The 19,272-nt window shown below is 40.5% G+C and overlaps 1 protein-coding gene across 5 annotated transcripts in view; it reads right to left on the reverse strand.

Annotated features, from left to right (window-relative positions):
• Positions 1-19,272, reverse strand: part of KCNAB1 (potassium voltage-gated channel subfamily A regulatory beta subunit 1) — a 419,545-nt gene that overhangs the window by 64,524 nt on the left and 335,749 nt on the right. For all 5 annotated transcript variants that reach the window (XM_082394420.1, XM_082394418.1, XM_082394419.1 and 2 more), the window contains exons 4-8: positions 16,949-17,028; positions 14,663-14,707; positions 10,991-11,035; positions 8,776-8,819; positions 1,052-1,138 (exon numbers count right to left, since the gene is read on the reverse strand). In XM_082394420.1, the coding sequence (XP_082250546.1) occupies positions 1,052-1,138; positions 8,776-8,819; positions 10,991-11,035; positions 14,663-14,707; positions 16,949-17,028 (301 nt within the window). The remainder of the gene's footprint in view (positions 1-1,051; positions 1,139-8,775; positions 8,820-10,990; positions 11,036-14,662; positions 14,708-16,948; positions 17,029-19,272) is intronic.

The following is a 19,272-nucleotide window of genomic DNA, read 5'->3' on the forward strand; positions in this document are numbered from 1 at the left end:
CATTTCTCTGTGGTTGAGAAAGACATAAATAGCAAGGAAAATAGTTTCCACAACTTTTATTTTCAGAAATGCAACCTACAGAAATATCTATATATACTGCAATCATTTATAACTTCCATAACTTCTATAACCCTCTAGCAAGAACAAACCTTTACAGAACCTGATTTATTACAAGATCCTGAACTACCTTTTGAATAATCAAAACTAAATTTACCTTAGTGTAATTTTATGTCAAGTATTCTAATTCTTTAAAAATTTGTAAAATCCATGTCATATAGTAAACCTCAAATAACCAAAACATTATTTTTTTCCTTCTTTTTCCCAAATATCTTCATTCTCATTCACCTCAGGTATATGATAATCCATATGATTATAAATCTCAATTAACTAGAACCTTCTTTTAAATTTTTCCTCCCAAACTATCTTCAATCATCCTAGGTAGTTTCCATAAATAAATGCAGATTGAAGAAAATCTGGTTTTAGGAACATTCTGAAAGCTTCCACAGGGAGATACTTAAATTGTCTTTAAACAGTTGTTAACACAATGGGGATAAAATATTGCAGCTCCTTGAGAATCAAAAACCAGATTGCAACGAAGAGTCACATTTTCAAGTAGTCGCTCCTGTAAAGCCTCTGCTCATGGTAGCACTTAGCACTTATCACCACAGATTGGAGACTAATCTGACCTAGAGTCATTATAAAGTAAGAAGACCCTCAGAGAGCTCACTCCAAAATAATGATGGCTGGGTTATAAACTCCCCTTCCAATTACGTTTATTGTTTTAGTCGATAAAATCACAGAAGGGAACCTGGAGAAAGTGAGCACTGTAATGGTAGGAGCCACACTCCCAGTGCCTGCAACTGCTTAAAAATTAATGAAGATGCAAGATGCGGAGCACTGACTTTGTGGGTAAATAGTCAGGCTGAAAGACATCGTTTTTTCACGTTCAGTCAAATCAGTCTGAATATATTTCATTTCCTACTGTGAGTGTAATAAGTCATCAAGCTAGAATCAATAACTCTAGAGTCTTTTATTAAATTTCTTCACTCACCTTCCATGGGGGTGTTACTGTCTGGTCGATTTGCGAAGACTACATCCACATACTCGAGCTGCAGCCTCTGGAGGGAGCCCTTCAGTCCTGGGAACAGAAGCAGGAAAACCTCAAAAAATCTAAATATGAGCACTATTAGAAATAGTTGAAGCTTGGTTTCCTTCAAGAATTTACTTTAAAAAAGAAAAAGCATTGGATTCGTTTCAAAAAAGACAGTGAATACTGTGATGTGTTCATTGGCCCTTGGAACCTTTAAAAAATATATCAAGGGCTGACGTTTTCCCCAACAAAGAAAAGCCTTAGAACTTTCTCAGTGGCATTAGTGCTCCACCGGAAATCCACACTTGGTAATGACTTTTCACGGTGGCTCCTGTGTGTCTGTGTCTAGAAGCAAAGTTTAGAATAAAAAGCAGCCTGAGTTCAACTTCTTTCTTCTTGAAAAATGCAAATTAATGTCATGCTTTGAATGACTTAATGGGCTTATAATGGGATGGAGATATATTTATTGCATATCAAAAACATTAAAATGGTGTAAATCATAAATAAGTGACTGACAACCCCATCTTAATGTACACATGGGTTTTTTTGTTTTTTTTTTTTAATTTTATAGCTACTTTATTTATTTATTTATTATTTATTTTTGGCTGTGTTGGGTCTTCGGTTCGTGCGAGGGCTTTCTCTAGTTGCGGCAAGCGGGGGCCACTCTTCATCGCGGTGCGCGGGCCTTTCACTATCGCGGCCCCTCCCGTTGCGGGGCACAGGCTCCGGACGCGCAGGCTCAGTAGTTGTGGCTCACGGGCCCAGCTGCTCCGTGGCATGTGGGATCTTCCCAGACCAGGGCTCGAACCCGTGTCCCCTGCATTAACAGGCAGATTCTCAACCACTGCGCCACCAGGGAAGCCCCACATGGGTTTTAATAGGAATAAAAGGGCTGGCAAATGAAGGCTTCACTCAACATTTTACTAATTAAAACAAAGTTCGAAGAATCTTAAATATAGTTGAGCCCTACCACTTCTATTATTCCCCATTCTTTTGAGAAGAAACAAAAACACTAGAAGCCCTAAAGATTTAAGGGGTAATATAAAGGAGTGAGAGCTTAAAAAAAAAAAAAATCTGGAACCAATAATCTATGTCTCAACCCTAACCACTGAGTCACATTCCTATGATTATGCAGAAAAAAATATTTAATCTCAGTAAAATTAATACTTCCCTGAGATAGAACATATTGTATATAGTATTATGCAACCAAAAGGATGACAGTGTTCAAGAATTATTTTATCTCATTTCTATGAGGCACAGCATTTCCTTATCAGCCTGTTTAATTCCACAGGAAGGCTGGGGGTTTTTCTCTTTTTATTAAAGGCATAAAATTAATTGCATGTTAAATGAGGCTCTTATAAATTTAAATTTGGCTCATTTAAATTTGATTTTTCGAACTGGCTTATCGGCCAGCCACAATTACTTTTCTGACAGGAAGATGGAGTGCCTGAATACAGTTCCGGAAATATTTTTTCATTAATTGAGAAAGGATTGTCTGTGATGGTAGCTTGTTAAAAGAAGCACTGATGAAGAGATTAGGGCAGACAGGTGTTGTAAGATCTAATGCCTGTTCTTAAAAAACCAGTGACTTTCAGGCTCGGGGTATTACCAGTTATCTCAATGGGCATCTTGAAATTAAATTTAGCTTAAAAAGCACTATGATATGAGTCACCTTTGGAAGCAGTTGTGTGTATGGAGGAGGTAAGGAGAGGAAAAGATAATTAAGCAAACAATAATAGGGTATCCCAAGGTCTGAAGGGTTGGAAATCTGTACTCTAGCATGTGATCCCACTTGGGTTATTTGACCTTTTTGTGTGTGACTCAGTTCTCTAACCTGTAGTGGAGATAACAATACTTACAACCTTCAGAATCGCTGCTCCAGAGAGCAAATAAAATCAGTTGGCAAGCACTTGGTAAGTGCAACAGTCTATAGAAGTGCGGTAGTTATAACAGTGGCGCTCACATCTGGAAAGACTCAGGATGAACGGTGCCAAAGACTCGATGCCAAAGATTTTCACTGGACCTCCTGGTTTTAAAGGGAGACATTTAGTGACAGTTCTGGCCCATGCCTGGCACTGGAAACGAAGTGTCCTCCTTTCTGATGATGGCGCTCTCCCTCTGTGCTCTTCTGAACAGCTCAGTGTGGGCTGAGAGAAACTAGAAGGAGCTATGACTAACTCTGCCCTGTTGGAATGCAGTGTGATCAGTCACAACCGAAGTCCTTTCCTCTTCCATGCCATAAGCAAGTACTGAGTTCCAATTTGATCTGAAACTGTGCTGGGCTCTGGGGGGTTAAAGATGCATGGACATGGTATTTATCTCCAGGAAGCAAACAGTACATACTGAGAGCATCTGTTGGCATAGGTTCATAGTTCAAGGTAATAGTATGCACCCATAAATAATGACATGGACTTGATAGAATGACAGTCTCATTGTATTCAGTCATTCCTCATCTCTCAATTCTTTCTCTGGAAAGCCTTTTTTCTTGATATTTAGGCCAAGATTCAAGAGTATTCATGTGAGAATATAAGAAGTGATGTGTTGCATCCTGGCAATGATCCACCAGGTCCCTACTCTGACTCTGAAGTGGAGTAAAAGGAGGTTGTGCACCTAAGAGACACTGTCCGCTCACTTTGAAAATCTCAATCACATAAAGTTTTGTAATCCATGGCATGAATTTTGGATTTTACTCTATGTGAGATGGAAAGACGTTGGTGAGGGGCTGGGAGGTAAAGAAATGGAGTTAAGTTGGGGAAATGATGCTATCAGATTTGTGTTCTGAACTGATCACTTGGCCTGCTGAGAATGACCTTCAGGGGCGAGAGTGACAGCAGGGAGGCGAGACCAGTGAGGAGGTCACTGTAGTAGACAACGCTTGGACCAAGTTGATGAGAAGTGTTCAAATTTGGGACAAGTTGTATAGGTAGAAATAAGAGGACTCTTGGTGTGCTGAACATAGAGTGTGGAGGTAGAGGTATCAAGGAGGACTCTTAGACTTTTGGCCTGAGAAGTTAAGTGAATGTTAGTAAATGAGAAAGTCACGGGAGAAGCAGATTGGTGGTAGTGGTGGGAGCCATGATGGGTCTGAGCAGCACATCAGTCAACCCCACGGAGCTCTTGGCAGCTGGATGGACCAGTCTGGCATTCAGAGGAGAGGTCTTCATGCAGGTGGGGCACAGGCCTTGGGATCCAGGGTACTAAATCGCGCTGACTTCAATGACTTTGCCAGTCTCTTAGCCTCTTTGGACCTTAGTAGCCTCATCTGTCCACAGACAAAATGGAGCTAGATGGTCTGTCTGTTTTGATCTTTCATGTGACTACAAATCAGGTGGTCCTGGTTTTTTCTATTTGGATGCTTTAATCTTGTAGCAACATAAAGACATGCTAACAAGTATCTCCTTGAGAGCCATTTAGGGTTTATCTCCAATAAACAAATAGTCATATTCTACCTCTACTTAGCAAATGTTTGTTGAACATTGGCTTGGGGCCAAGTATTGTTTTAAGTTTAAGTAGATGTGCAAAAATGCATTAACCTTGGCTCCAAAGGGGCATCCGAACGGCTAATCATGACCTAAGGAGGTAAGTGATCCCATGCAGTGAATGCACTTGCTGAAGGCACTTTTGACATTAGCCTGTCCCTTGGCGCTAACCCAGTGTCTGTGGGAGTGAAGACAGGAGAAGCAGGAGAAACGTTCCCTGCTCTTGAGGAGATGTCTAGATGTTAACTGGCAAGGCCTCAAAAGTCCACAGGAGAATAAATTATGTAAAGAAAATAGCTTTCAAGTGACAGTAAAAAGAAATCTAAGTTAATCTCTCTTTTAGGTTCTGAAGTGTAACAGGAACTGTATTGTTCATAAGGTGAAAATTGATTCAATTTAAGCCTATTTCATAGGCGTCTAAAGGAATATGTTCATTCCAGATGTTAAGCAGTTTGGCAGGGTTAGAGGTGGAACATATGTTCATTGTTGCAGATTTAACTCTGTAGAAACAAGGCCACGAGTAGTTTGGAAATTCTGCAACGTTCTCTTCAAATATGCTGTGTCATCATCTTCTACTCCTATGGCATATTTGTATTCCGATCAGGCTTGAAAAAAAATGTTGCCTTAAATAATGTACACTGCTTCCCAATATAATTTTCCAGCTTCTTCTCGGCAGACCTCTCAGTCATGATTTGAGACATGCTTCTTTTTATAAAGACTGCCCTGCATTAGAATAACATAAGTGGCTACATCTCCCATTATGAAACATGATTGTTTTGGGTGGGTGATTTCAGTTTACCATGAACATGGTGCACTGGGAAGGAATCCTGTGGTGAATCCATTTGTTAAGAAATTTATTCTTTAATTAAAAAATCATCAATTGTCTCTTTTTTAAAAAGTTCAGATAGTAGGGTTTAATATTTGCCATTCATTAAAAAGTTTCAAGCGGAGCTTTCTCAGATTATTTTCCTCTCCTCCTCCTAAAACAAGGACAGTGGGTTTGTGTTTTGAATCACATAACAAAACTGTTGTTTACCCGAAAGGCAAATACAGACTTAAACACAGCTTTTGCCTATAAAAGCACAGAAACAATTTACTAATGCTTACAATTTGACTTACCAAACTATTTCCATTCTTTCATGTTAGATACCAAAGAGCTTTGATCTGCGAAATTTTAACACTGGCACAAATTTGGGTTTAATGAATGTTTGTGGAATGGCTGAATGGATAAATAGACTTTCAGAGCCTGAGAGGATCTTGTGATTCCAAATGAATATAATAAACCTATTAGTGAAATTTCTACTCCCTCCTTATGAATCTAAGGAGAATGTTGTTTCTAGCTGGATCTAAGTCAAGGACTTTGGGTTCACTGAAAAGGTCTTTCATATGACTTTTTTCAAAATTGTATTATGCCCAAATCAAGCTAACTTTACACTCTAAAAACTAACTCAGGTGGCCAAGGTCACCCAGCACACAAGTGGCCTGAACTCTACATGAATTGGACTTCTGTCTCATTCTTTAACAGTGCTTCTCAAACTTAATGTGCATATGAAACTGCAATGTTGAATAAGGTCATCCTCATCATAGGCCAAGTACCAATGAAACCTGAGGATAATGATTTGTAAATTTTTCAAAATTTATTCTGGGTCTAGAAATCTCATGTCCCTTCTTTTTTTCTGTAAAATTCACTCAATTCCCTAATTTCAGCCTGCCTAGAAATATCCTTTGAGCTGAATCTCTTGCAGTCATGAGTATTTTTGTCTTTGGCTGAAACTATAAACTGCAAAATACCACCAACAGTAACAACATAATAATTGATCCCAATTCTTCAATCTCAAAAGTTTGAAATTTTGTGTTAGCTTGAATCTGGGTCAATTTGAATTTCAGCTGAACTGGTTTATCCATCCTGAGAGATTAGTTCCCAAGAGGATTTCTGACTTATTTAAAAGGGGAAAGAATTTTATTTCTATTGAGTTGTATGTGGCTTGAAGAAAACTGACTTAAAAAGGAGAGTTCTGAAATTATGCATACACACTGGTAAATATTAAAGCAATAGAGATTCAGTGAAAAGCATAGTAGCACAACTTCTCCATTCTTTTTTTCATCGATTTTTCTATTTCTTTGTTGATTGCTAGTGTAAATCACTTTCTGAATCTCTTTTTGAATCAATTAGATCAAAAAGAAAAGAAAAGAAAAACAAGAACTTTCTAGGCAGCACACTGCCGCCATGTTTGTTCAGCTTGGTACACAAGCCAAAGACTTGGATTTTTCCTTTCTGACAAACTTTGTGGTAGATGACACAAGTCATGGGGCAAATGCTAGAGCAGGAATGGTAACAGTTTGGGGAGGCAGGCTGGGTTTGACTGTACAATGTCAAATTGGATACTATGACCTGAGGAGGGATTTTGTTTGGGTAAGGAATTTGCAAGCTTTCTCAAGAGCTAGAATGTGGTCATTCTTTGTGGCAGCCTCAGAATATTACTTACTTAGTGTCCTTATCCATAAAAAGAAGACTGGCAGTTACGCTATTAAGAATGATGATGATGGTGATGATGACAAAAATAACATTTATTAAGTGCTTATTATATGACAGACACTGTGCTCAATGTGAACAATCGAAGTTCAATTCCTGAATAGTAACCTTGTGAGGTAGGATATTGATAGCCCATCTTAGAGTCCAGGAAATGAGGCTGAGTGAGGTTAAGTAACTTGCACAAAGTCCCCCAGCTCATAAATGACAAGAGTTGGAACTTGAACCAATGTTTTTCTGATTTCAAAGCCCAGATGCCTACAAATATACTAAAAACCGGTTAGTGATTAATACATACATTTTTGTATTTATAAGTAAGTGTGTATAGGTAGATAGATAAGTCAGTGTAACTACAGGGAAAAATAGGGAAGGCTATGCACTGTATTGTCAAACTGTGGAATGAGATGAGGTGACCAAAGGGAGGAATTTACTTCTTTATATTTATTTTGAAAGTAGTGGGATTAGAGTACATCTTATGTTTTGGGTGACTTTGGTATTTCATAAATGAAATTAGTTTTAAAATGGAGAAGAATCATTTGTCTCAATGATTAATTATGAATCTAAAGTTATAAAAATCTTGAATTTTTATGAAATTGTTCATGAACTAGTGTAAAGATGTTAGAAACATATGGCGGCCCCTTTTAACATTTTTTCTTTATTGCAAAATGTAGAAGTATAAAATTTTTGTAATATATAGACAAGCAAGAAATAAATTAAAAATTCCTCACAATTCTTATAATCCTCACAGTAGGGTACAGTACTCTACTACATAAAAGATTTTGGAGACTGTATTATTTCTTGTTTATTTCTAAATGATACCATTTTTGAGTACCATTGCAAAAGCAATGGCACTGTGAATCAATTATCTAGTAGTAACTTTCCACCAGTTTTTTTTAATGCATAGATGCTCTTTTTAAAAAAGCATAGTAGTCTTAACATATGTCCACATAAAAACCTGTACACAGATGTTCAAAGCAGCATTATTCATGATGGTCAAAAAGTGAAAACTCAAATGTCCATCGACTGATGATTGGATAAACAAACTGTGGTATATTCATATAATGGAATTTTATTTGGCAACAAAAAGGAATGAAGTACTGATACATGCTACAACATGGATGAACTTTATGCTAAGTGAAAGAAGCCAGTCACAAAATATTACATATTGTATGATCTCATGTGTATGAAATGAGACAAAAGTAAATTAGTGGTTGCTTGGGCTGTGGGTAAGGAGGGGATAAGAAGTGACTCTTAGTACGTACAAGGTTTTTCTTGGGGAGATGAAGGTGTTTTAAAATCAAATTATGGTGATGAGTGCACACTCTGTAATTATTCTCAGAACCAATGAATTGTATATTTTAAATGGGTAAACTTTTATGGTATATAAATTATATCTCAATAGAGTTTTTAAAAAATCTTACAGAAGTGCTTTATTAACGTTAGCATAGCTGTAAAAGAGAAGAGTTCTAGAGAATCCAGTCTTTTTCTTTTGAGTTTTCATTTTCCCCTCTATATCACTACACTCCCCACACTCAACCCCAGGAAGAAACGTGGTTGATTGTGGTTCTTTTCATAGGGAATTTTTTTCCCCTTCCAATGTGTTTTGAACTTGTTTGGTTGATACCTTTCTTGAATCGGCAGCCCACAAACGAAAATAAAATGGAAGCAATACTCACCTTCAATAATATGTTTTCTTGACAACCCTCTTTCCGTCTCAGCTCTGACAAGAAAAAGAAGCAAATGACTTTGAGTGGAGGTGTGCTTCTTTAAAAATCACTGTTTCAAAAGGACAGAATACTCATTCTAGACTGAATTGTTAATGGTATTCCCTGTTCTTAGCAAATTCTGCACCACTGCAGGCTGGGGAGAGAAGGCTGGTGGGCAGCACACCTAGCGGCTTTTCTTTGGAGACCCCAGGAGACAAACTAACCATCACTGTCATCACACCACGTAAATAACAACTCAGCTGTGCACACCTTGTCCATATATAATTTGACATTTGACACATGGCTCAACCTTCCCACCTTGTTTTTAACCAATCCCAAGCCAAACAAAACAAAACAAAACAAAAGCTTGACATAAGTTTGCGAGCTTGCTATAAGATTGTCGGGCTACTGACAGCATTGGCTTTTCTGAGAAAGGAAGCAAATTTGAAAGTGACTTTTGACTTCCAAAAGAAATTAAACAACTATTTTCTTTTAAAAGGTGATGTACCGAGTCTTCCTTAAATTAGTTTCCTAAGAAGATGAATATTTAATGGACTTTTGCCTGCCCAGACCATTCTCAGACTCTAGCCAATTAGAAAGAAATGTGGTCCTTGAGTTTTAAAGTACTGATGAAATACTTCTTTAACACCAATACCTTTGTCAACCCCCTTTTTAAAAATTTTATTTATTTTATTTTGGCTGCGTCGGGTCTTCATTGCTGCGTGCCATCTTTCTCTAGCTGTGAGCAGGGGCTACTCTTTGTTGCGGTGTGCATGTTTCTCATTGTGGTGGCTTCTCTTGTTGCAGAGCCCAGGCTCTAGGCACGCCGGCTTCAGTGGTTGTGGTTCGCAGGCTCTAGAGCCCAGACTCAGTAGTTGTGGAGCACGGCGCACAGGCTTAGTTGCTCCGCAGCATGTGGGATCGAACCCGTGTCCCCTGCATTGGCAGGTGGATTCTTAACCACTGCACCACCAGGGAAGTCCCAGCAACTCCCTTTTAAAACATAGTAGTTAATCATGTGCCTTTGGTGATTTTGTATCTTTTAAAAGTATATTAGATAATACTGTATGTAGTACTCTACTACATAATGGTTCTTTCAGACTGTCTTATTTCCTGTTTATTTCTAAATCATAGGCAAGGGTTTGAGTACTACTAAATCATAGACAATAGCACCAGCCAATGGTACCATGAATCAGAGTATACACAATATAAACCTACGTTTCTCATATGCACCATGCGGCTTTATTTTCAAATAGACTATAATAGGTATAAAAATCTAAGTTTCATATTTCTTTCTTCATATTTATCATAAACAAACTCAAAATCAGCATTAAAATATGAGTGTGTGTATACACATATACATTTTGATTGGAAGATTCCCCTTCAATTTTATCTTTAACGATTCCTTATGAATTATAGGGAAATAAATAAGGTTTTGTTTGTTTGTGTTTGTCTTTGTTTTTTGTTAGAACTCCATGGAGATCGTTGAGATTTCCATGAAAAAGAATAGGGAATAGCTTGCTGTTTTCTCACATGTTTGACAAAGAGGCCAGTCTTCTAAGTCCTGCTGAATAATATAAGTAACAGCTCAAATACCAGTAGGCCCATCAGAAGCCAATTCATCCTGTGAAATTTGTTCTGCATCCCACAACAGAGAGAGGACCACTCTTCCATTTGACCTGACAGAGAGTGATACAGGCAGCTTCCTGTTATTCTTCGATGAAATGGTCCTTTTGATCAGCATTTTCAGAGCCCTCTGCAGAAATGATCAGAGACTTACACGTGGGGCCAGACAAGATATTTTTATCATCGTTTTCCGTAGAAGTCTCTGAGTTTTTGGCAGATTTGAGTAGCTTTTCTTCTGTGATGCTATGTGCTTATTTTCTTTTCCTGAAATTTGAACTCTATTTTGGAAATGGTTCTAAGTATGATGTTGGTATTTAAAAATCTCCATGAATCACTTAGTAACAAGTGACCACATGCTTTGCACTAAACTTCTTTGGGGGTATCTAGCTAAAATTGAATCCTAGGCTAATTGCTATTTCCTTCAAGTGAAAAAAAAAATAAATCTTTCTTTCCAAACCAATTAATTTTAGTATGTTAGATGTAAAATGGTTGCCTAAAAGAATCAAAGCAAATAAAAATCTAAGTTTCCTGTCAAGGAAATAAAAGGTGTTTAACTTACTTTCCACCCCAGTAGAGTTTGGTTGTTATGACCAGGCTGGACCTCCTGTATGTTAAACAAACACACAGAGAAATAGTAAATAAATTGCTGGTTATAGTACTGAGTCATGTTATTATTATAGCACCAGAAAGAATTTATTGTACCTCACATTTTAAGAAATCGGTGAAGAGATAAATTTGTTCATTTATGTCATTGAAACCTAAGGACAAAGGGAAGCTGATGAGTGGGGACTTGAAGTCAGATCCAAGAGAAAGAGTTCTGAAGGGAAGGGAACTTTACTTGGAGGGGCCAGATGAGGAGGAGGAGGGCTGTGACAACACACAGGTGATTGGGTGGTAGTAAAGCAAAGGTGAGTGGTAGGCATGGAGAGTCAGAAAGGAAAGTGAGAAGAGTAAGTAAGAAGACTTAAAGCATGGACTGCATTAGGAACTCAAATAGACGGTCACCAACTAACACTCATCGAGCATCTGACATAGTGTTGATTGATCATGAACTTTCCTGGGGGGTACATCCACCCTCTGCCAAGGACAATGGACCTTAGTGTCTCTGAGTTATGACTCTTTCCAACTAATTGGAAAGAGTCATGCAACCAATTGCATTCACAGGAAAGAACTGACTACATGGAAATATGAATAAATTTAGTCAATAAGTAGGAATAAAATTTCTCTGAGTGTCTTATTAAATGGAAATGTTATTTTAGAAAAACAATCCTAAAAATCCTGAACTCAAAGTTTTACCACTTTATTCCTAAGGGAATGAAATGTGGAAATCTTGTCAGCAAATTCATTACTTCCTCAAAACCACACCCAAGGGCAGGAAATGCAATCGCACCATTATGATTGTGGAATATGAATATGTCTTGAGAACTATAGTCATATAATTTAAAATTGGGAGGCAGATCTCAATGTAATTTACTTTCTCCAAGTATATAATTCAATTGAACTGGTCGAGGAAAAAAAAGGCATTTGAGATTCAAAGGTTAAGACCAAACTTCAGTAGTATTTGAAACAAGGCATTTATAATTCAGCTGTAGAGTCGATGCCTGGGGTCCTCAGATATAAAAGCCTAGCATGATTAATGATAACCAATGTGGAATGGCGGTGACAACTCTGACAACTTGGCTGCAACAAGAAAAATGTGTAGAAAATGTCAGTAACCCATCCCCCTGAAGTTAATTCCCTGAAAAGTAATTTGAATCACTGTAACAGAAGGTCTACAAATATATGCATCTGGAGATTACACACCCCAAAAGGGCTGATGCACTTTCCAGGTTAATCCATCAACCTCGTGATACGTAGTATAATAGAAACCTGCCACAGGGGAGCTGGGTCTCCTCCAGCAAACATTTTCAGAGCTTCAACACAAAGCTCTGGATGGAATCTGATTAAAAAATGAGTGCAGCCCTCTGGATTATTCAGAGCAATTGGGCCTGCCAAGGCCACACATTCTATCCTTAGACCACCATAGACTTATTTTTCCAAAATTAGGCTTTCTGTAAAATGTTTGTAAAATTAGTGTGCACATCCTCTATGGATGTGCACACTAATATTTATGTTCAAATAGCAAGAGTAGACAACAACCTGATGAATCATCACTGACCTCACGGAGGCATCTAGAGCAACTCTTCTGACTGGGTGAAGAATGATATTGTGAGTATTTCACATTGATATAGCACAGCTTTCAATATTCTTTTGTCCACCTTATCTCACTTTATCAGCACAACACTCCATGAACAGTTATGCCATCCATTTTACAGGTGAGGAAAGTGAGGCTCAGAAAAGAGAGGTAACTTGCCCTGGACAACACACCTAGCAAGTGGTGGTCTTGGGACAAGTAGGCAAGGATGCTGGTTGAAACTGCTTTTGTAGCCTCCATGCTGTGATGTTATGGTTTATCTTTTCAGCAATCCTGGGTGGGCAGCTGTGAACTGATATGACCTGATATCAATTTTCTGTAGCATGGGGATACCTTGAGTTTTTATTTGCAAGACAGAAAGGCAGTTTGTGAAAGATGCATGTTAATCTATTTTCTACAAAACGTATATAAGAAGCTTTGCAAAGTATGGTGAGTGACGAGTAGACATTCTCTGGATGCAGAGGGGAAGAGAACTACAGCACCGAAGTTTCCCCTTCATCCTCAGGTGTACTCTGGCAGCCGACACCTCGCTGTTGATTTCACTGGACATTAGTGGACTCATCTCCAAGGTCTCTGTTATAGGTTGAATTGTGTCCCCCGCAAAAGATATGTTAAAGTCCTATCCCCCAGTACCTCAGAATGTGAGAGTATTTGGAAATAGGGTCATTGCAGATGTAATTAGTTAAATTAAGAAGAGGTCATACTGGAGTAAGGTGGGCCCTTTATCCAATATGACTGGTGTCTTTATAAGAAGACGCACAGAAACACGAGGGGAGAATGCCATATGAAGCCAGAGGCAGAGGCTGAAGAGCTGCAGTTGTAAGCCGCAGAATGCCAGTGATGGCCAGCAACCACTAGAAGCTAGGAAGAGGCAAAGAAGGATTCAGAAAGAGCATGTCCTTGCCCAAATATTCATTTTGTACTTTTGGACCCCAGAACAGAGAGAATAAATTACTGTTGTTCTAAGCCACCCAGTTTGTGGCACATTGTTACAGCAGCCCTGAGAAAGTGATACAGTCCTATCTGAGCAGTGATGGATGAGCCAACATTCTGAGTAGGAAGGTGACTCAGGCAAGGTGGAGGACTGGGTGGGGATGTGAATATTCTTCCGTATTTAAGGTTGAATACAATTTTCTCTTCACACTCTTACAGTCCCTGGAGTAGGGAAAGAGGAGAGGGAGAGGGAGAAAGTAGGTCACCAAAGTTTATTTGTTCATATTGCCATACACTTCTGGGTTTCCATTTCCACTCGTCCTATAGAACGGTTATTTATTTGGCCATCAGCAGATCTTATACCAGAGCAGAAGAGGACTCCAGATTTGTCCTGTGGCCTTGGTTGGACTCTGCCTGATCGTGTACTCATGCTGGGGGAGAAGTAGCTGTTGGGGCTGACAGGTGTAGTGAGATGGAGGGGGTTGGCCCCCCGCCCCGCCGCCACTATCGCATCACTCGTTACTACTGGCTTTGGCTCCAGAAGGTGATGGGATGCAACAGGACCCCTCAAGGATAGCAGATGAAGCACTTTCCTGAATGCCCAGATAATAGGGCTCCCAGCGCACAGGAGAGATGCTGGCTAACTGTGTTCACATAAGAAAGCTTTGGGATATTTATCCCAAGGGTTTCTTGTTTCATCATTTCTTTGCATCCAGAGTTGTTAATAAAATGAACAATGAACATAAATATGTGTGTAGAGACAATAAGTTTTCTGTCAGCTGGCTTCCTTCACCAGATTACCACAAATGGCAGTCAGAAACCATGAAAATGCCACTTTCTTTTACACACAAATATCTCATGAACATTCTCTGCTCAACCCATGGTAATTCATTGTGATCAATGACAAGTCAATAGTTTTTGAAGCACAAGTAATGAGCTCCCTAATATTTATTTTCAAAGCACTGTAAATCATTTCTTTACTAAGAATTGACTTTTTTTGACAGCCTTTTGGTCAGTTGTCATGCAATTTTATTTTCTCTTCTCTGGTACAAAATAACAACAGTCTTTTTAAAGGCAAGTAAATGATTATGGTGAATGCATTACCTCCAGCCTTTCTTCTTGATAATGCTCCCCAGAATCACTTCAGCCCTGAAGGGGAAACAGATAATGTCTTAGGATACAGTGTCCTGGAAACGCAAGAGTCAATCCAAAACACCAGATCCCCTCCTTGTTTGAACTCTCAGTGCCTACATGTCCCGAAAATAGAAGCTGCTCTCGGCTGGTAGCAGAGTTTCCGCTGTTTCTGCTTGTAGCATGGGGATAGCTTGAGTTTCCTGTGGAAACTGTGCCTGTGCCTGTGGAATCCTGTGCCTGCGGAATCCTGCTCCTGGAGCATTCCAGAAGCACCTGCCAAATCCTGACACACTGGTAGGAGACCGCCTGCGGTCCTGATACTAGGAAACAGCAGAGTCACTTGGCAGTTTGGTGTTTTTGAACCAATGATCCCATATATAACTGTCCTGCTTGGTGGTATCCAAAGGGAGTCAAGGGTTTCTTTCTAATGGCTGTGGTCTCCGATTGTGACTGGGGAGGACAATGAGACCTCATGCTTTTCAGACAGAAAATACTGACTCCAGGCGATCTTGCAGGGTAAAAGAACCCATGTGTGGCTTTAGATGTCCCAAAGCCAGGATTGTAGATGCAAAAGCCCACATAGAGAATGTCCTGGGTTCCAGTGACAAGCGTTGTCATAGGAGGAGGATATAAGAAGTCATAGGGAAGTGTCCTTCCTGCCGCTGACACTGGTCGTGGAGAGTTATACTGAAGACACCCTCACCATCCTCTCCCCCTCCACCTACCCCAGCTGGGACCCAAGCTTAAGGAGACCAAAACTTTCTTCTAGGTTCCTCCCAGCCAGACCAACATTGTAAGAAGTAGGTGGGCTCTCAGGCTTTGTGAATGGGGACATCAATATAATCAGCACTTTGTCCATTAGCATCTGTCTCTGTTGGAGTGTACAGCCTGGCAATAAACCATGAGGTGGGTTAGCTGGGGGGCATGCCCCAAGTAGACACGTATTGAATGTTACTTCTGGGTTCTTTCCCCAGTCTCTCTTGCAACCTTGCATTTCACAGTGGGAACCTATCTCATTACACACTGACAATCAATCAATAATTAATCAGGACCGATTATCCTTCACAACAGGAATACAAACATAGCTCTAAAAGACTCGTTAATCACTCCCCCTTTTTCATCCTTAGGCCCATTTGGTAATAAGCAGGATTTAACAAAAGAAGAAAACGCTGAGATAGGGTAGGATGTGGAAAGGAACAAGGCCTCGTCAATTGTATTTTCTCTCCTTGGACTCAACAGAAAACATCAAGGATGTGAGCTCTGAACCTCCCTGATGGTCCTTAAACATAGACCTGCCCTTGAAAAGGAGGAAACCCAGGCTAGGAAAATGCACTTTTATCAGGCAGTGATGAACCTGATTCAGCAGTTTGATGGTTACTCTTACCTGGAAGCGGGGGAATTAGGCGTACAGGTGATTACACTCCTCAGCCCTGTTAGAAAACTGCAGAGCTGCTCAAGCAGCTGTCCAGATGTTTAGCTTCTTTCCTGCATCCACGTTCACAGCAGGAGGCCAAGGCGTTCCACTTCTGCTGAATGTGCTTATTGTGCAGCAACAGAGGGCATGGACCCTGAAGGCACAGCAGCCATGTGTTCTGACTTAGCAGTGAGCCCTGTCCTAGAGCCCCAAACCTGCTCTCAGATCCATAAGAAGGTTACAGCTAGTTGTGACTTCTCCAGCAAAAGAAGCAAGGCCTCTTTGCAGCGTTCTCTGTCCTTAGAATGGGGTCTGAAATGTCCTCTTATAAAATATATTGGGTTTCTTGGCATCTTTGGGAGTCCCTCCTTTAATCTCTGATTTACCTGTAATGCCCGGTGGAGGACAGGCCTGCAAACAGGAAAAGCAGTCCCTGCTTCCCTGCAGAGAGGATGTGTCCATTTCCCTCGGGGTTGAGGAACTACGAGGTGTGGTTATGAACTTATGAGACTAGCTTTGGAACACCATGCTGGAATCTGCTCACTTATGTTAATTACATTCAGCTAATATTTATCGATCTCCACTGCCACCACGCTGATCTCAACCACCTCTGCCCCTCATGTGGCAACTGCTTCCAGTCCACTCTTCATATAGGGACCAGAGGTAGGCAGAGGGGCCCAGAGATGGTCAATAGCCCCAATTCTGGTGATGGTGGGAGAGGGAGGGAGAAAAGCAGCGGCATCAACATGTGTGGGAAGGACAGACCCTTGTCAGCAATGGTCTGGGCAGAGTCTCTTGGTTCCAGAAATGACACCTGAGAGACACATCAGGCACTGACTTACTTTCCAGCGGCGTAGACCTCAGCCGTATCAAAGAGATTCACTCCACTCTCGTAGGCAATTGTCATCAGCCGTTCAGCAACCTGCAAGAGGATGCAAAGGTCACGGGGAGGGGGAAGGGTAAGCTGGGACGAAGTGAGAGAGTGCCATGGACATATATACACTACCAAATGTAAAATAGATAGCTACTGGGAAGCAGCTGCATAGCATAGGGAGATCAGCTTGGTGCTGTGTGACCACCTAGAGGGGTGGGATAGGGAGGGTGGGAGGGAGATGCAAGAGGGAGGGGATATGGGGATATATGTATACCTATAGCTGATTCACTTTGTTATACAGTAGAAACTAACACAACATTGTAAAGCAATTATACTCCAATAAAGATGTTAAAAAAAAAAAAAAGGTCAGTCGTAAAAGCCAAATACTTTCTAAAGCTGGGAAGCAACTTGGAATCCTCTGGTGGTCTTTATGAACATGGAAATTTCACCGACCATTCTTGTTTTTCTCGGTTGTATTAAAGAAAGAAAGAAAAAAGAAGATTCAACCTGCCTGAATAGGGTAAAAGTATCCCTTCCCTCTGACCTATACTGGGCACTGAGGGATTTCCTTCAGCACTGGGATAAGTCAGCCACCAGGAACACAGTGAGATGGAGAGACTTGTGTTTCTCACTCTGCTTGGAAGACGTGGTTTGACAACATGCTCTGTGGCATTGCAATCTCACGGACCAAGAGGGTCATTTATATCCCTGGTGACTTCATTTCTCTTCTTTCTCTTTTCCCCAAGCCAGTAGGTTCTGGCAGCTGGGTGACTCCTGACCTAAAAGCTTGTGCCTTTTTTCCCTGGAGGCTTAGCAGACTGTACTGATGAACCAAAAGTTACATGGAGCTGGGACTGTTCGAAAACTCCTGCCACGCACAGTTCAGCACAACCCCAGGCACCATCACAGAACGACCACTAGCCGCACTGACACTGCACGGAGAGGAGGGCGTGAGCGCACCGGCGCCTCACAGGTCAGCCTAAGACCTCCAGGGTCCTTGTTCCTTCCTTCGTGCTGCTGAACACGAGTGGCAAGTGCGACAGAAGAGCACAGGGAATAGCTATAAACCACACCTTGAGGGATGGCTCTGGAGGGACAGCGATAAACAACACTGGAGAAAGGGCATTTTTTTCATTTTGCTGATAGACTTATTAGTCAACTGAAAAATTACACACCTCACAAATATTTGAAATTGATTTTTCCATCATGTTTTTCATTGTGGGCTAAAGGTGCTTCATCAGCATTTCCAAGATAAACTCTTTTCCTGTTGTTTTTTAAATTGGCATACCAAGAAAATCGTCAGGCTAGCACAATGGACTCCATGCAAATCCTTTAGAATAACAGCAGCAAAAAATGTTATTACTGCTTTAAATTTGCTACCATTATGACATTTCTCCTAAGTAGAAGTTAAAAGTTAAGAACAGTATAGTTTTTCCATCATGACTGCCATATATATACATTTTTTAATTTTTTAATATTTTTGGCTGCCCCGTGCAGTATGCAGGATCCTAGTTCCCTGACCAGGGATCGATCCCACGCCCCACGCAGTGGAAGCACGGAGTCTTAACCACTGGACCACCAGGGAAGTCCCATGCCCTATATTTTAGAAATTATTTTGCTTGCTTGTATTGTGTATCATCCTTGTGTTATGTCACATGACATACTAGTAGATTATGATTGGGAAATGTGTATAATAAATCTTATCTCGGGAGAAATTTTAAGATAAGATGGAGAATTCTGAATGGAGAATTGAACTAAATGATTACTGAGATGTTTCCCAATCATGGGATTTGAAGATCCGAATGTGGAATAATGAAAAGAAATCACTGAACTAAGTCAGAGGATCAGTGTCCGGCCTTGAGTGTACCACTTACCAGATACATAAACATGGGCAAATCATTTGACCTCTCTGTGTTTTAGTTTCTTTATCTGCAAAATGAGGATGATTCTGTTCAGGCCCCCTAGGGAGCCCACAGGTCTCAGGGGAAGCTGACCTTACCTCCCTCTAAGGGAGGCCTGGTGGGCCTGACATGGTTCAGGGAAGGTCATGTGACACATCTGGGCCAGTGAGATGTGAGAGGAGATTGGCTGAGGACTTCTGGGAACACTTGCTTGCAGAGTTTCTAGAAGCGACACTCCTTCCCTGGAGTTACTATTCTGAGGTCTAGAATTCCTGCTGCTACCTGAGGATGAAGTTGATATACAAAGGAACACAGGGTCAGGAGAATCACTAGTAAATGGAGTGAAGGCTCTGAATGAGTCAACCTGGAAGCTTGCTCTATCTCTGCACTT

This window comes from Balaenoptera borealis (genome assembly GCF_965194805.1).
Source record: "Balaenoptera borealis genome assembly, chromosome: 5".
Taxonomy (NCBI): domain Eukaryota; kingdom Metazoa; phylum Chordata; class Mammalia; order Artiodactyla; family Balaenopteridae; genus Balaenoptera; species Balaenoptera borealis.